The sequence below is a fragment of the Rana temporaria genome, chromosome 11 (genome assembly GCF_905171775.1).
Source record: "Rana temporaria chromosome 11, aRanTem1.1, whole genome shotgun sequence".
NCBI classification, from domain to species: Eukaryota; Metazoa; Chordata; class Amphibia; order Anura; family Ranidae; genus Rana; species Rana temporaria.
The window spans coordinates 39,031,830-39,046,330 of record NC_053499.1 but is presented as its reverse complement, the minus strand read 5'-3'; the positions used below and the strand labels follow the sequence as shown (position 1 = coordinate 39,046,330).

General features: G+C 45.5%; 1 protein-coding gene across 1 annotated transcript in view; it reads right to left on the bottom strand.

Moving 5' to 3' along the window:
* Positions 1-14,501, bottom strand: part of SYT12 (synaptotagmin 12) — a 132,741-nt gene that overhangs the window by 49,497 nt on the left and 68,743 nt on the right. The window contains exon 4 of the mRNA XM_040328365.1: positions 5,961-6,326. Within this exon, the coding sequence (XP_040184299.1) occupies positions 5,961-6,326 (366 nt within the window). The remainder of the gene's footprint in view (positions 1-5,960; positions 6,327-14,501) is intronic.

Below are 14,501 nucleotides of genomic sequence, written 5' to 3'. Positions count from 1 at the left end.
ACACTACGCCGACGCAGCGCAGAGAGGCAAGCATGGAATTCACAAAGCCATTGCTCCCAAAACTGCGCTGGGTTTCTAAGGCGTAAGCCGGCGTAGGTGGAAGTGGGCGTGAGCCATGCAAATGAGGCATGACCCCATGCAAATGATGGGCCGATAGCCAGACAGATACTTATAACGAACGGCGCATGCGCCGTCCCGTGGACGCATCCCCTTGCGTATGCTCAGAATCACGTCGGAACAACTGCCTAAGATACGTCGGATCACTGCCTACGGCGTGAACGTAACCTACGCCCAGCCAGACACACGTCCAACGTAAACTACGTAAAATATGCCAAATTGTGTTCCCTTGTGCAGACCTTTGCATGTCTGCTGCTGGGTTACACCTCCTTTAAGGGGCTTAACTTTACGTCGGACGTACGACTTTCGCGTAGCCTGCGTTGGGCGCATGTACGTTCGTGAATCGCCGTATTTCCCTCATTTGCATATTTGAATGGCTGATCAATGTGAGCGCCACCATGCGTCCAGCGTAAATGTGCGCCCACTCGACGCCGGCGTAGGCAAGTTACGTCGGCGGGATGAAACCTGTTTTGAGGCGTAGCTTAGTTTGTGGTTCCGGCGCACAGATACGACGGCGCACATTTGTACTTACGTCGGCGTATCTTGAGATACGTCGGCACAAGTGCTTTGTGAATCCGGGCTAATGTCCTACGTTTCTTCAAAAAGCATTAAAAAACACATTGGTGTGAATGTCATGGAAAAAAATAACATTTTTCCCGACATGATTCTTGTCAAGCCTGCTTTGCATACACACGATCGTGATAAAAAATGCTCGAGCAATGCGCAGTGACGTACAACACATACAACGGCACTATAAAGGGGAAGTTCCATTCGAATGGCACCCTTTGGGCTGATTATGCAAATTTCCCTTCTCATTACTTGCTTCTGAGCATGCACGTTTTTTTCTGCGTCGTTAAAGCCTACACACAACCAACGTCGAGAAAAATTAGAGCATGTTCTAAATTTTTAATGCCCATTTTTCTCGTCGAAAATGCTCTGGAGCCTACAAACGATCGTTTTTAATGACCAATTTAAAAAATTGCATTTTTCTCATCATGAAAAACGGTCGTGTGTACGCGGCATTACTCCATCCAAAATGCAAAAAAGGATTTTGCTTTTAGTTCTCCTTTAGGCTGCAAATGTAAAAAAAGATTAAAAAGACTTTCTGAAATGACAATAACATGTTAAATAGTATCTGAGAATTTAGTGATTGGGTTTAAAATCTAAATGAGAATTTTTGAGCGTAGCATGAGATTAAGAGGTCACAAAAGTCATCGCTTTTCTTTTTTATACATCGTGTGCAGCTTTGGTTTTTAGTTCTTTGTGATGAAATGCTTCTTATAATGAAATCTCTATATTTTTAAGAAGGAAACAGAAAAGCCTGCAGCACAAAGAAGGAGCTGGACTACATTTTCTGCTGTCATTTTTTAATGAGTATCTCCCGTATTAGACTTGTAGCACATACACCCACGCAGCACACGGGGAGGCTGGAAGCCTGGCAAGCAGTATCCCCCAAGGACGCTCTGCTTGTCTGAACGATTCAGTAGCTTTTAACTTTTTCCTCTGCTGCAGTGTCTCCCAACCTGAAGGGAGGTGCCTTTAAAAGAGGAGATGTAACGAGTAATCATATCAGCGCGGATCGGTTATGTAACAGAGTTAAAACCAGTAAACTGTGTGGATGTCCCCAAGATTCAATCATCACAAAAAATTTGGGCCATTTATTTTTTTCTTCAGTGCATTTGCATGAATGCCATATATATTTCAGCTTATTCAAAACCACCAAGGCCTGGGTTAATAAATGCAAACAATACAAGCAATGCTCCAGGTTTTATGGGCTGCTTGTGTAGCACTACCCCCGTAGAAGCTTCTGGTTTGAATTTGGGTCTGCCGTTACCTTACCACTTTCGTCTTAGGGGTCCTCCTTGAAGAGTTATTCACAAATGTCTGCACCAACACTTAAGCCCTGTACGTTGTTTTTTCTGACGAGATTCTTGGCAAGATTCTCTTGCCGGCCGAGTGTACAGACACTCCATTCAAAAGAACCGCCGTCCTTTTGAATGGAACGAACACGGTGACGTCATCGACTACGACGAGCATGCACTCGTCACATTCGATGCCGTCGCCGCCATCTTGCTACACCCTACCTATGCCTAAGAAGCTACCGAGCATGTCATTTTGAGCATGTGCGGGTTTCCACGGCGACAGGTAAGTATACACATATGAACATATTCGCCAGCACACCACGGATCGTATAAAACGTCCAAAAGTTTTAATGCAATGAAAACATCACAAGGATTGCAACGTTTCGAGGCCGCGCAGGACCTCTTCGTCAGGCAAGTGATCACTTGCCTGACGAAGAAGTCCTGCGCGGCCTCGAAAGGTTGCAATCCTTGTGATGTTTTCATTGCATTAAAACTTTTGGACGTTTTACACGATCCGTGGTGTGCTGGCGAATATGTTCATATGGTTTATTGTTCTAGTTCCCAGCTGGTGATCGTTTCAGCACCCATTTTTGTATTTATGAGCCGTTTTTCCAGGAAGGTGTGCGATTGGAATATTAACTAAGATAGGTAAGTATACACACTCTTGGGTTTCTTGGCAGGAAAATACTGCCGAGAATCACAACGAGAAAATAGAGCAGGTTTTCTATATTTCTCATTGAGATTTTGGGCAGTTTTCTTAACGAGAAGCCTGAAAGCCTTGTACACACGCACGGAAAACCGAGCGTGTTTACGAGGCTTCAGTCTCTTTTTCCAAGGTTTTATTAAACAAACTCAGTCAGGGGGATGGAGGGTTAGGGGAGATTCAGGTACCTTGCTTTGCGGATCACGGGTACGTTCTTGGATCCAGAGGACAAACCGTTTCCACACTGGATTCAGCAACCACCGGATAGGCCTCTCTCACTGACCTAGTAGCCGATGCGAAGCTCGTTCAAAAGTCTCTGCCACAGATTTGATGAGTGTAAACGAGTTGTTGCACAGTTCTCTGCCACAGGACCGTGTAACCACACACACACTTTGCAAAAGTTCCAAAGACACAGCAACAAAGTACCAGGATCTTTCAGCCAGCCGGCAGCACTGTGAGGTAGATTGGCCAGGATGCGTCCTCCAATTGAATCCCCGATTGTTCGGCTTCTTCCCGCAGGCAAGACAGCACAGGACCACCCCTGGACCAGTAGGCCCCAGAAACTCCTGGGCCTACTCTCAGTAGCGGAGCCTCGGGCCAGCAGGCCCCGAGGCCGAAAAAAAACTGCTAGCAAATCCCTGAGGCCAGGAGGGCCTTCAGGTCAGGATCGGAACAGAAACCAATACATTGACAAAATCATTCTGAGCTAAACTACAGCTCAGATAACTTAAATTTACAAATAGCGCCTACCCAACAGGAGCAGGGCGCTACACTTGCGATCATCAATCTATTTCTATGATGTCATAATGGGCATATTCAGCAATCAGAGAGGTTTGTTATTTCATGGAGAGATGTTTCAACTGCTAATACTGAACTGCTGTCAACATCAGTTGAGAATTTAAGCGGGGGTTCACCCTTAGAGGGCACTTTTTCCCCTTAGCTTCATGCTCGTTTTCTCTAGGGGAATCGGCTATTTGTTTTAAAATATGTGCAGTACTTACCCGTTTACGAGACGCATCCTCTCCGTCGCTTCCGGGTATGGGCTGCGGGAATGGGCGTTCCTTCTTGATTGACAGTCTTCCGAGAGGCTTCCGACGGTCGCATCCATCGCGTCACTATTTTCCGAAAGAAGCCGAACGTCGGTGCGCAGGCGCAGTATAGAGCCGCACCGACGTTCGGCTTCTTTCGGCTACGAGTGACGCGATGGATGCGACCGTCGGAAGCCTGTCAATCAAGAAGGAACGTCCGCTCCCGAAGACCCATACCCGGAAGCGACAGAAGAAGATGCAGCTCGAAAACGGGTAAGTACTGCTCATATTTTAATACAAATAGCCGATTCCCCTAGACCGAACGAGCAGGAATCTAAGGGGAGAAAAAAAAAAATGTAATACATGGGTGAACTCCCGCTTTAAGGAAGGTGGTCAAACAAGGACATCTGCCTGCCCTTTTTTCTCAAGGAGATATCTGGCTTTAGCCAGCTTGTAATAAGGAAACTGTGGAACCCCTTAGGAATCGTTTGAATTATTTATACATTACATGACCTTAAGCGAAAATCTAATTGGTTCTTGTACGTTGTATATTGTGTTTCTGTATGACTGCAGTAAGGACATTAGATTGTAAGCTCTTTGTGTGCATTGACGGATGTGAAGGGTTCACACATTCTTCAAGTGAATACCTTTTATCCATAAGATAATGTACTGATGCTTTTGTCTGCCGGAAGAATTAAAGAGTTTATTCACACTTCAGGCAGGCAGCAACACTCATACACTGAGTACATACACTCTTTTTCTTGTGTTTTGGTAAATTTGTGCTAGGATTTCACAAATGAGGAAAGGGCTAGCCCTCTTCTGCTGTCGACCTTCATAAACACCTTTGTGTCCTCAGGACAGCAGTTTATAACTGCATGTAAAGTAAATAACGGTAAAACTAGCTTTAAAGTGCTGACCTGTTCTGTATACGTTTCTGAAGGCACCACCAATGGCCACGCACCCCCAAAGTTTTGTGGTTCCTGAAGTAGGGTAGCAGCTTGGACATGTATACTATTTGTACAACAACTACAGCTAATATTGCAATATTCTTCCTATTTAGATACATATTTTATATCATTTACAGTAGATATAAATTCTGGGTAGGCAGTTTTCAGCATATAGGCCTTAGTGCTGGTAGTAGGGGTTGTTGCAGGACTGTGAGGATTAAAAAAAGGTTTAGGTTTGGGCTAGGTACAAGGGTTAGGAGTTTAAGGTAAAGGTTAGGTTTAGGTTGAAGGGGTAAATGATGGGTTAAAGGTTTGGGTGCAGGTTAAGGAGTAAATGTTAGGGGTTATGCATGAGAATTAGGATATTTAGAGTCATGTTTCAGGCTAGGTTTATACCTATGCTTGTGGCAACTAATCCCGCACTCGCAACGACCCGCAGTCAAAATGTACAGGACTGCCATTCATTTTAATTGGCACCCCACACATCTCAGCCTCGTTTGTGGGGACCACAGGGAAATTGCATGGTCAATCACACATTTTTGTGGAAAAACAGGCATGGCAGCCCATTCATGTTAATGAGCTGCCGTGCTTGTGCAAATGCGGGATGCAAAAACGCTAAGGTATGAACCTAACGTAAGGGTTGGGTTAAGGATTCTGGTTAGGAGTTAGGATATAGGTTATGATTAAAGGCTTTATTCATAAGGTTAGGGTTAGATGTTTGAGTTTGTCTGAGAGAACAGTCAAGTGGTAAAGTTAGCTTAAAGTGGTGTTCCGGGAAGAAAATAATTAAAAAGCCAGCAGCTACACATGATGCAGCTGCTGGCTTTTAATAAATGGACACTTACCTGTCCTGGAGTCCCTCAATGTCGACACCGCAGCTGATGTTTCCATCAGCTGTTGGGTGCTGTCGCCGCCATTGCGAGTAAGGGTACGCACGCCGGTTCACACCGGGAACCCTACTGCTCATGCGCGAGGCCCCGCTCCTCTCACCTATTGGCCCGGTGGCCAGGGGAGGATGAGGACGGAACACCGTGGTCACACCGCTGGCCGCGGCCAGACTCCGGGAAGTGGGAAAGGATACCTGTCAAAGGTATCCTGTCCCCCTCCGGTGCCAATTGTGGCACCGGAGGGGGGAGGAATCAGATGAGCGGAAGTTCCACTTTAGGGTGGAACTCCGCTTTAACCTTTAGGGATAAGTCAGGGAAAACAATGGTCACTGTATAATGTTGGCACCAAAAGTAGTCCAAAGTACAAATAACAACTGCAAAAACAAATGTAAGTAACAAATTCCATGCATACATACCCTTGAAATTCCAACAATTTGTTCATCGGGTAGCAGGCAAATGTGAACAAAACAAGACTCAAAGTTTCCATCCTCTTTCCTCTCCATAAGATCTTTTCCTTGAATTAGCATGACATGCAGTGTGTTGGAATTCACATTATAATCCATAGTCACTTCTATCTGTCCCACTGTAAAGTCCTGGCCAAAGTTATTTCCAATAGAAGAGATGGAGCTGAGAGAATCTGTGGAGATGGATTTCCTTAACATCCCATATGGTGTCATCTCCATATCCCTGTTGATCAGTTCCATGGGACCAAACTCGTTCTTGCTCTCATAGGTGTCATTGAGATTTGCCACATTGTTTGAAGAATTTCCATGAAGGGTTCTCTGGGAAAATAAAGAAAAACCCATTTTGTGTTTAAAAATGTTAGTAAATAGACCAATGCCACAGCAAACTAACTCTTAACTACAAGTACAACTATAACTACAAGTAAATAAGTTAAATACTCAGGCCCAGATTCTCAAAGGGCTAACGACGGCGCAACGCAATGTGCGCCATCGTAAGTCCTAATCTGGGCCGTCGTATCTATGCGACTGATTCTTAGAATCAGTTACGCATAGATAACCATTAGATCCGACAGGCGTAAGGCTCTTACGCTGTCGGATCTTAAATGCCAAATTTTTTTTTCGCCGCTAGATGACGCCTCCGTCGTTTTCCTGGTCGAGTATGCAAATTAACAAAATACGCGAATTCCCGAACGTACGCGCGGTCGACGCAGTGAAGTTACGACGTTTACGTTAGATTTGCAACGCGTAAAGTTGCTATATGAGGGGCAACCAATGTTAAGTATGTCCGTCGTTCCCGCGTCGAAATTTAAAGATTTACGTCGTTTGCGTAAGTCGTCTGTGAATGGGGCTGGACGCCATTTACGTTCACGTCGAAACCAATGACGTCCTTGCGACGTCATTTAGCGCAATGCACGTCAGGAAATTTTAGGGGCGGCGCATGCGCAGTACGTTCGGCGCGGGAGCGCGCCTAATGTGAATGCTCTACGCCCCCTACCTGGCTCATTTGAATTACGCGGGCTTGCGCCGGAGGATTTACGCTACGCCGCCGCAACTTTACAGGCAAGTTCTTTGTGAATAAAGCACTTTCCTGTAAAACTTGCGGTGGCGTAACATAAATTACATACGTTACGCCGCCGCAGTTTTGCGCGATTCTACGAGAATCTGGGCCTCAGTCAAAATACATACCAGTATGTGTGTCAGCTGCTAAAAGATTTGTAACTCTTCTCTGTGACCCCTTCCCCGCACCCCCCTCCCACATTTGTCACCACCATCTACCATATAACACAGCCTAGCCCCTCTGCAGCAAAATATGCATTATAGTCATGTCGAATATAAGAATGGACAATGAACATCAACCTACCGGTATCATTGGGCAACAAAGGGCAGGTGCGCAGTAATACATTGTAGCACCCTCTAGATAGAGTTGAGATTTTTGGTGAGTGCAGGTAAATTTAGGCAGGCCTTGCTGGAAGCTAGGCCTGTTTGTTTTGATCTGTGTAGGCTGGCAGTGGCCTAGAGTAGGCTGGTGACTCACAGATAGCATCACTTCTCGGTTACCTCCCTCTGGCTTCTAGAGGATTCTAGAAGAGGGAAGGGGAAGAGAGGTGGAGCTGCCTGGGGTGTTCTAAGGAGCCCTGACCAATCCCCAATTTAGATTGGCAGGGGGCAGGACTCCTACATACCTAGAGTCAGTCCAACTGGGGAGAAGTTGTCGGGTGGAAGAACTGAGGGTTGAGTGCTAGGCTGTGGGGCCTTTGAGGCCGCTCCCCATTCTGTGGGGGGGGTGATCGTAGGCCTGGGACTCGGGGGCAGGAAGGATCCCTTCAGGAACGCATGAAGGTTCTAGACAGGAGGCTCAGAGAGGACAGCAGGAGCTAATGCTGCTGGGCAAATTTTCAGGAGGGAACCACCGGTATGTGTGCCCAGCCGGGAGGGCTGGTGATTGACATGTGCTATCGGGAGTACTTGAGAGGCATGCCAGAGAGGACTGAGAGGCAACAGTCAGTGCTGGTTGTGAAGCCAGTTAGGATGGCAAAGTCACAAGCAGTGGAGTCAGGCAGCTGCAGCCAGAAGGGCTTGCAGGCCCTGAAGAGGTATTGCTGGGAGCTGTATTCCACCTTAGAAGAGCTAGCACTAAATACTTTCCTATTCCTATTCTTGCTACATACAAAAAGGGACCTGCAGTCTGTCACTGCCTACAAATGGCAATTCCTTAGGCCTGACTGAGTCAGTGTTGGGCACAGTGGCGGCCCGTCCATAGAGGGCGCCCGGGCGCCGCCCCCCCTCCCCAATCAGTAAAAAAAAAAAAAAAAATCTAAAAAAAAAAAAAAAAAAAAAAAAAGTTTATTTAAACATGTCCCTTTAAGGAATTTTTTTTTCCAAAAAAGGTCCTTCGGTGCACTGTGTCCCAGCGCCGGACGCCGGGCACAGTGCTGTGTGAGTAGCGCCACGTCTGTGCAATCGCAGACGAGGCGCTACATTGGCCGGAAAAAAATGCCATTGTGGCGTTCTCCATCGCGCCTGAGCTATGCTGCCAGCACGCCTGCATTAACAGGTATGAACCCCCTCCCTGCCTAATCAAAGTATTGCAAATAGCGGACATGTATGTAATAGCGGGCAAACGGACCCCTTCCTTCACCCGGCTCTTAAAAAACTTAAATAATAATTGGGCGAAAATATCGGCCGCATCGGCCCCCCCCCCCCCCGCTTATTTAAATGTGTTTTTTTTTGTTAATCGACCCCCCCCCCGCTTATTCATGTTTTATTTGTGGGCTTGTTAAAAAAAATAAAGTATTTAACATTGGTTTTTTTAATTTAACTGGTGGAAATAGCAGCCGCAACGGCACCCAAAGCCCCCCCCCCCCCCGCTTATTCATTTTTTTCCTACCCCATCCAATCCCCCCCCCCCCTCGGGCTTGTTAAAAAAAAAGTATTTAACATTTTTTTTTTTTTTATTTAATTGGTGGAAATAGCAGCCGTAACGGCACCCAAACCATCCCAACCCCATCCCCCCCCCCCCGCCGCTTATTCGTTTTTTTTGGACCCCATCCAATCATATCTGTGCAACTTCAAGTCACAGTGACTTCGAAGTAGTCCCTGCATTACTTTTGTCCCACTTTGATGTGACTTGAGGTGCATAGACCTCCAGAATACATAGGCATTGCTTCAAGTCGCTGCAAAATCGCAGCAAAAAATTGTGGCAGAATCTTGCGACTTTAAGGCTAACGCAGTCTGAAAGTTTGATGCGACTTAAAGCAATGCCTGTGTATTCTGGAGGTCTATGGACCTCAAGTTGCATCAAAGTGCGACCAAAGTAATGCAGGGACTACTTTGAAGTCGCTGTGACTTGAAGTCGCACAGATATGAACGGTTCTCATTGGAAATCATAGGGTACGACTTGTCATGCGACGTTGAAGTCCCAAGTCGCAGGACAAGTAATGCAGTATGTCTGCAGTCTCTGGTCATCTTGTGCAGTATGTCTGCAGTCTCTGGTCATCTTGTGCAGTATGTCTGCAGTCTCTGGTCATCTTGTGCAGTATGTCTGCAGTCTCTGGTCATCTTGTGCAGTATGTCTGCAGTCTCTGGTCATCTTGTGCAGTATGTGCGCAGTCTCTGGTCATCTTGTGCAGTATGTCCGCAGTCTCTGGTAATCTTGTGTAGTATGTCCGCAGTCTCTGGTCATCTTGTGCAGTATGTGCGCAGTCTCTGGTCATCTTGTGCAGTATGTGCGCAGTCTCTGGTCATCTTGTGCAGTATGTCCGCAGTCTCTGGTCATCTTGTGCAGTATGTGCGCAGTCTCTGGTCATCTTGTGCAGTATGTCCGCAGTCTCTGGTCATCTTGTGCAGTATGTGCGCAGTATCTGGTCATCTTGTGCAGTATGTGCGCAGTCTCTGGTCATCTTGTGCAGTATGTCCGCAGTCTCTGGTCATCTTGTGCAGTATGTGCGCAGTATCTGGTCATCTTGTGCAGTATGTGCGCAGTCTCTGGTCATCTTGTGCAGTATGTGCGCAGTCTCTGGTCATCTTGTGCAGTATGTGCGCAGTCTCTGGTCATCTTGTGCAGTATGTGCGCAGTCTCTGGTCATCTTGTGCAGTATGTCCGCAGTCTCTGGTCATCTTGTGCAGTATGTCTGCAGTCTCTCATAATCTCATGCCCATTTAGAGTCCTTCATAACTAACAGTGTAATTTTTTTGTTTGCGCGATCTGTAAGGCTGCGCTATATACCATGATTTGTGATGCTGGGGCTATATACCCTGTGCTGTGATGCTGAGCTGTATACTCCTGACACTATGAGGGGAAGCAAGTGGAATACAGGGGATGGAGTGAGTGTATTCTATAGGGGGTGTGGCTTATGAGAAGTGGGAGGGACCAAATGTGGAGGGGCGGGATCTTGCGCCCCCCCATTCTAAAATGTCACCAGCCGCCACTGGTTGGGCATAACCATATGCTAGCTGTGCCTGGAGTCACGTATTGCGCAGGAGAGAGAGAGTGATAGTCTGCAAGCAAGTGTTGTGCAGGAGGCGTTGTGTACAGAGAGTGTACATAGTTCTGTCCCAAATTGACTGTTCCACAACTTTCAGCAGCCTCTATGGGGGTACCGCTACAACAATCGTCAATGTGTTCTAACCTCCTGTAGGAGCATTCAACATGTAACGTCACTGTGCATTTCAATAGAGACTGACTGTTGTAGAGCCCCACTGCCTCTCTCTTTGAGGAGGATAGCATCAAGACCAATTCAACTACTTCTGCTAGCTGTATGTAAAAATGCATTTAATGATTTTCTATGAATTCGGGATTGGGTTAAAGTGAACTATGGATCCCAAAAATGTTTGCATACTCCTAACAAGCAGTAAAAGAGCTTTAAAACAATCCATCATTGATCTCTGTAGCTCCAAGCACTGTGAAGGAATTTGTCTTTAAAGTTCACAACAGATGTACTTTAGTGAACAATTCTTTAAAGAACGGGGGATAAGGTCTTTACCACCAATGTAAAGCAAAGTGCTTATGGCTACAAAATGTAAAATCTTTGTAGGTCTCAGTATTACAAATTACGTGGAAGTGAATGAGAGCCGTCTTAATGCACACTACTAAAGTCGCTCTGACTTCAGAAAGGGTTCCTGTACTACTTCAAGGCGACTTCTAGGCGACTTGTACACATTGATTTCAATGAAAGTCGTCTCCAAGTCGGATCCCCTGTCTTAACTGAAGCAACTATACAGGAAGAGAAAATGGTTTTCTCAGGCAAACCCCTCCCTCCCACATAGCTGATTATTGTTTGATTGGCCACTGGCAAAGTCGCCTGTCCTGGAGGTGACTTGAAGTCGCGTTGTAAGTCGCGTTGTAAGTCGCCCCAAGCCGTGCTGAAGTCGCCTCGCAAAATCGCGCCCAGAGTTGTGTTGCCCCTGTGTGAACCGGCACTTAGAGGATTGAGACTGTCCACATTCAATATCAGGGGGTTAATTATGATGGGGTGAATGGATTGGGTGTATTTAATATGTTCAGATGCTTGTTCATAGACACACATAGTGCCTGACAAGCCACACCCCTGTTCCTTCTTCCCAGCAATTAGACTGATGCCAATTGTTCTGCACTTCTAGAACCCAGGTGACTGGGGCGGCAGCGTAGTTTAGAGGACCCGGTGGCAGTGAACATGCACTACAGGTACATGGTGGAAAAAGTTACTGGGGCAATGCCCCATAGCCTGTGACTTTAAGAATTTGTCATCAGCAGCAGCTCCCATAGTTTTGAAAAGTCGGTTCAAAGGTTTGCACGCATCTGCCCGTTTCTGCCACTCCTGTTGCATTTTAAAAAATGTAAAGTAAACCGTTCAGCAGGGTGAGTGGGAACACGCCATAATGACGGCAGCACGTTTGATAACCCAGGAACTCAGGTTCTTGGGTTACAGAGATCTCACCAATACAGTTTCTGAGATATAATATATAAGAAAATAGTGAGTTTGTTTGAATTTCCAGGAACAACCAAAAATAGCTGTAAGTAGCCCTAAGCACTTTGCTTTTTTCATGACATAGAAAGGACAAACTGGTTTAACATGAACCTTTCCTTTTCCTTAAAATAAATTCATAACAGCCTAAATACACAGGAAAACTTCTCAGGTGGCCCCACATACCTCTTTCCAGGATCTTTGCCACCCTAGGAACCCCTACATCCAGGAACTCTGATACACAAATCCCAACCGTCAAGGGTTTCAAGAGTTTCTCTTTTCTCCTGTTCCCTATTGGTCGTTAAACATAATGGACAGCCTTAATGACCAACAAGAGATGCAGGACATGGGAGAACCCAACCACATGCATTTAAGGGTGCCTTGGGATTAGGGACTTCTTGAAAAAAGAGCTAAAAAAATTAACAGGTAGGTGTTATGTAATAATTTTATGGAAAAAAATTGTTATTTTTAAGGGTAATATACTTTCCTCAATCCTCTACATGTAATCAGTGATAGGGTTCTCTTTGTCCATTCCTAATTATTCCATATTTTATTTATCAGAGATCATGGACCTAAATTTAGTTTGAAGCGCCACATACTGTTAAAATCTAGTATTACAGTTGGAAATAATGGTACTCTATGTGAGGATATCGTGTCTGTTAGGGTTGTTAATAGTTGAGTGAATGAAAAAATAGCTAAATGGTGGTATAGCAGACAATCCCTGTATAATTACAAAATAACCCAAAAAACTGAACAAGCATTCAACAGTCCAGCCCCACCAATTCTCATCTTGTTTTATACTCAGTATTCCTGCCCAACCTCCATTTCTAGAGCAGCGTGACTGCTGCTCCTCTCTGCCAATCCCTTCACTGGCTTCCCCTACCCAGGGGCGGACTGACAACTCATGGGGCCCCCGGGCAATAAAAGATTATGGGGCCCCTGGGCTTACAGATGGCCACCACACTAGGAGGCAGTGCAGAGGTGGGGCAGCTAAAATCTCTGAATTTTCACATCAAAAACATGTCGGTTTTGGACATATCAGGGACAGATGTAAAACAAAAACACAGATTTTTACATACTGTCCCTGGTTTTACTGAGCCTGGCAACCCTGATGGGGCCCCCTAGTGGCATGGGGCCCTCGGGCAGTGCCCGAGTGACTCAATGGTCAGTCCGCCCCTGCCCCTACCCCACCATGTAAAAATTTAAAATGCCAACCACAATATACAAGGCCATTCACAACATCGCCCCGATCTACATCACCAACCTCATCTGCAGATATCGCCCAAATCCTCCCCTCCCAGCACCTCCTGCTCTCTAGCTCCCTTGATACCTCCTCTCATGCTCGCCTTCAGGACTTCTCCAGAGCCTCTCCCATCCTCTGGAACTCCCTGCCCTAGTATGTCCGATCAGCCCCTACCCTGTCCACCTTTAGGAGATCTATGAAAACTCATTTATTCAAGGAAGCCTATCCCACACCCACCTAACAACTGTCCCAGAGACACCCCCATCAAATCATTCTATGCAGCTATTACCTTTTGTACCACCACCCCCTCCCTTTAGAATGTAAGCTCTATGGGCAGGGCCCTCCTGTACCTTCTGTATTGAACTTTACTGTAATTGTGTTGCCCCCTATACATTGTAAAGCACTGTGTAAACTGTGTGCGCTATATAAACCGTGTATAATAATAATAATAATAATAATTTCTAAAGTATTAATTTCTTATTTCTAGAACAGTAATACCTATTTTTAGAGCAGTATTATGCAACCAGTAGATCATTCACAATATGCTATTGAACTAAAAGTCCAACTCCTGGTTGCCTATCACTGTTCTGTATGTAATAGTCATCTCAGCTGTGTGCAACTAACCACTAGTGGCAGGAGCACTTTAAATCTAATTGCTTTTTAAGTCACACACAACACCGAGAACTGAGAAATAATCTGGTAGAAAATTCAGAAGAAAATATCATGATATAACTATATCTGCCAAGTGAAATTACCTAGTTCTATGTAATCTTCAATTAATAGTACATAGCAGAGTGATTTGGAGATATAAGTGCCGCTGTGTTACGGAAGTAATTGCTGTATGACTGGAATGTTGCAGAGATGATGCACCGGAAAGCTCTGTACTGCGGCTTGGTTCTAGTACTGACATTAAGTGTCTATTACAGATGAGTATAGATCCATACCCAGAAAAGACCATTAATGTAATGAGCCAGTGGAGCATGCACACAGCACTTCTGGTAAATGTAAATTAAAAAGCATCTTGGTTGGTCATTGTCATGATACTACGATTGCCATGGGTATAAGGACTTAACCTTTACAAAGAGTACTAAACGTAATGTTATACATGTAGCAGATGGTTGCTACTAGTTACTATCATCCACCATGTTCACCAGGGCTGTCTTTAATGTTGATTGGACCCTAGGCAAAAAAAATCTTGCCCCCCCCCATGCAATTTTGCTCTCCATCTGCTCTGAGACATACAATAAATATCAGCTAGACTTAAAATCAGTTTACTGTATCAGATCAGGCAGTGATTGCGATTGGTTG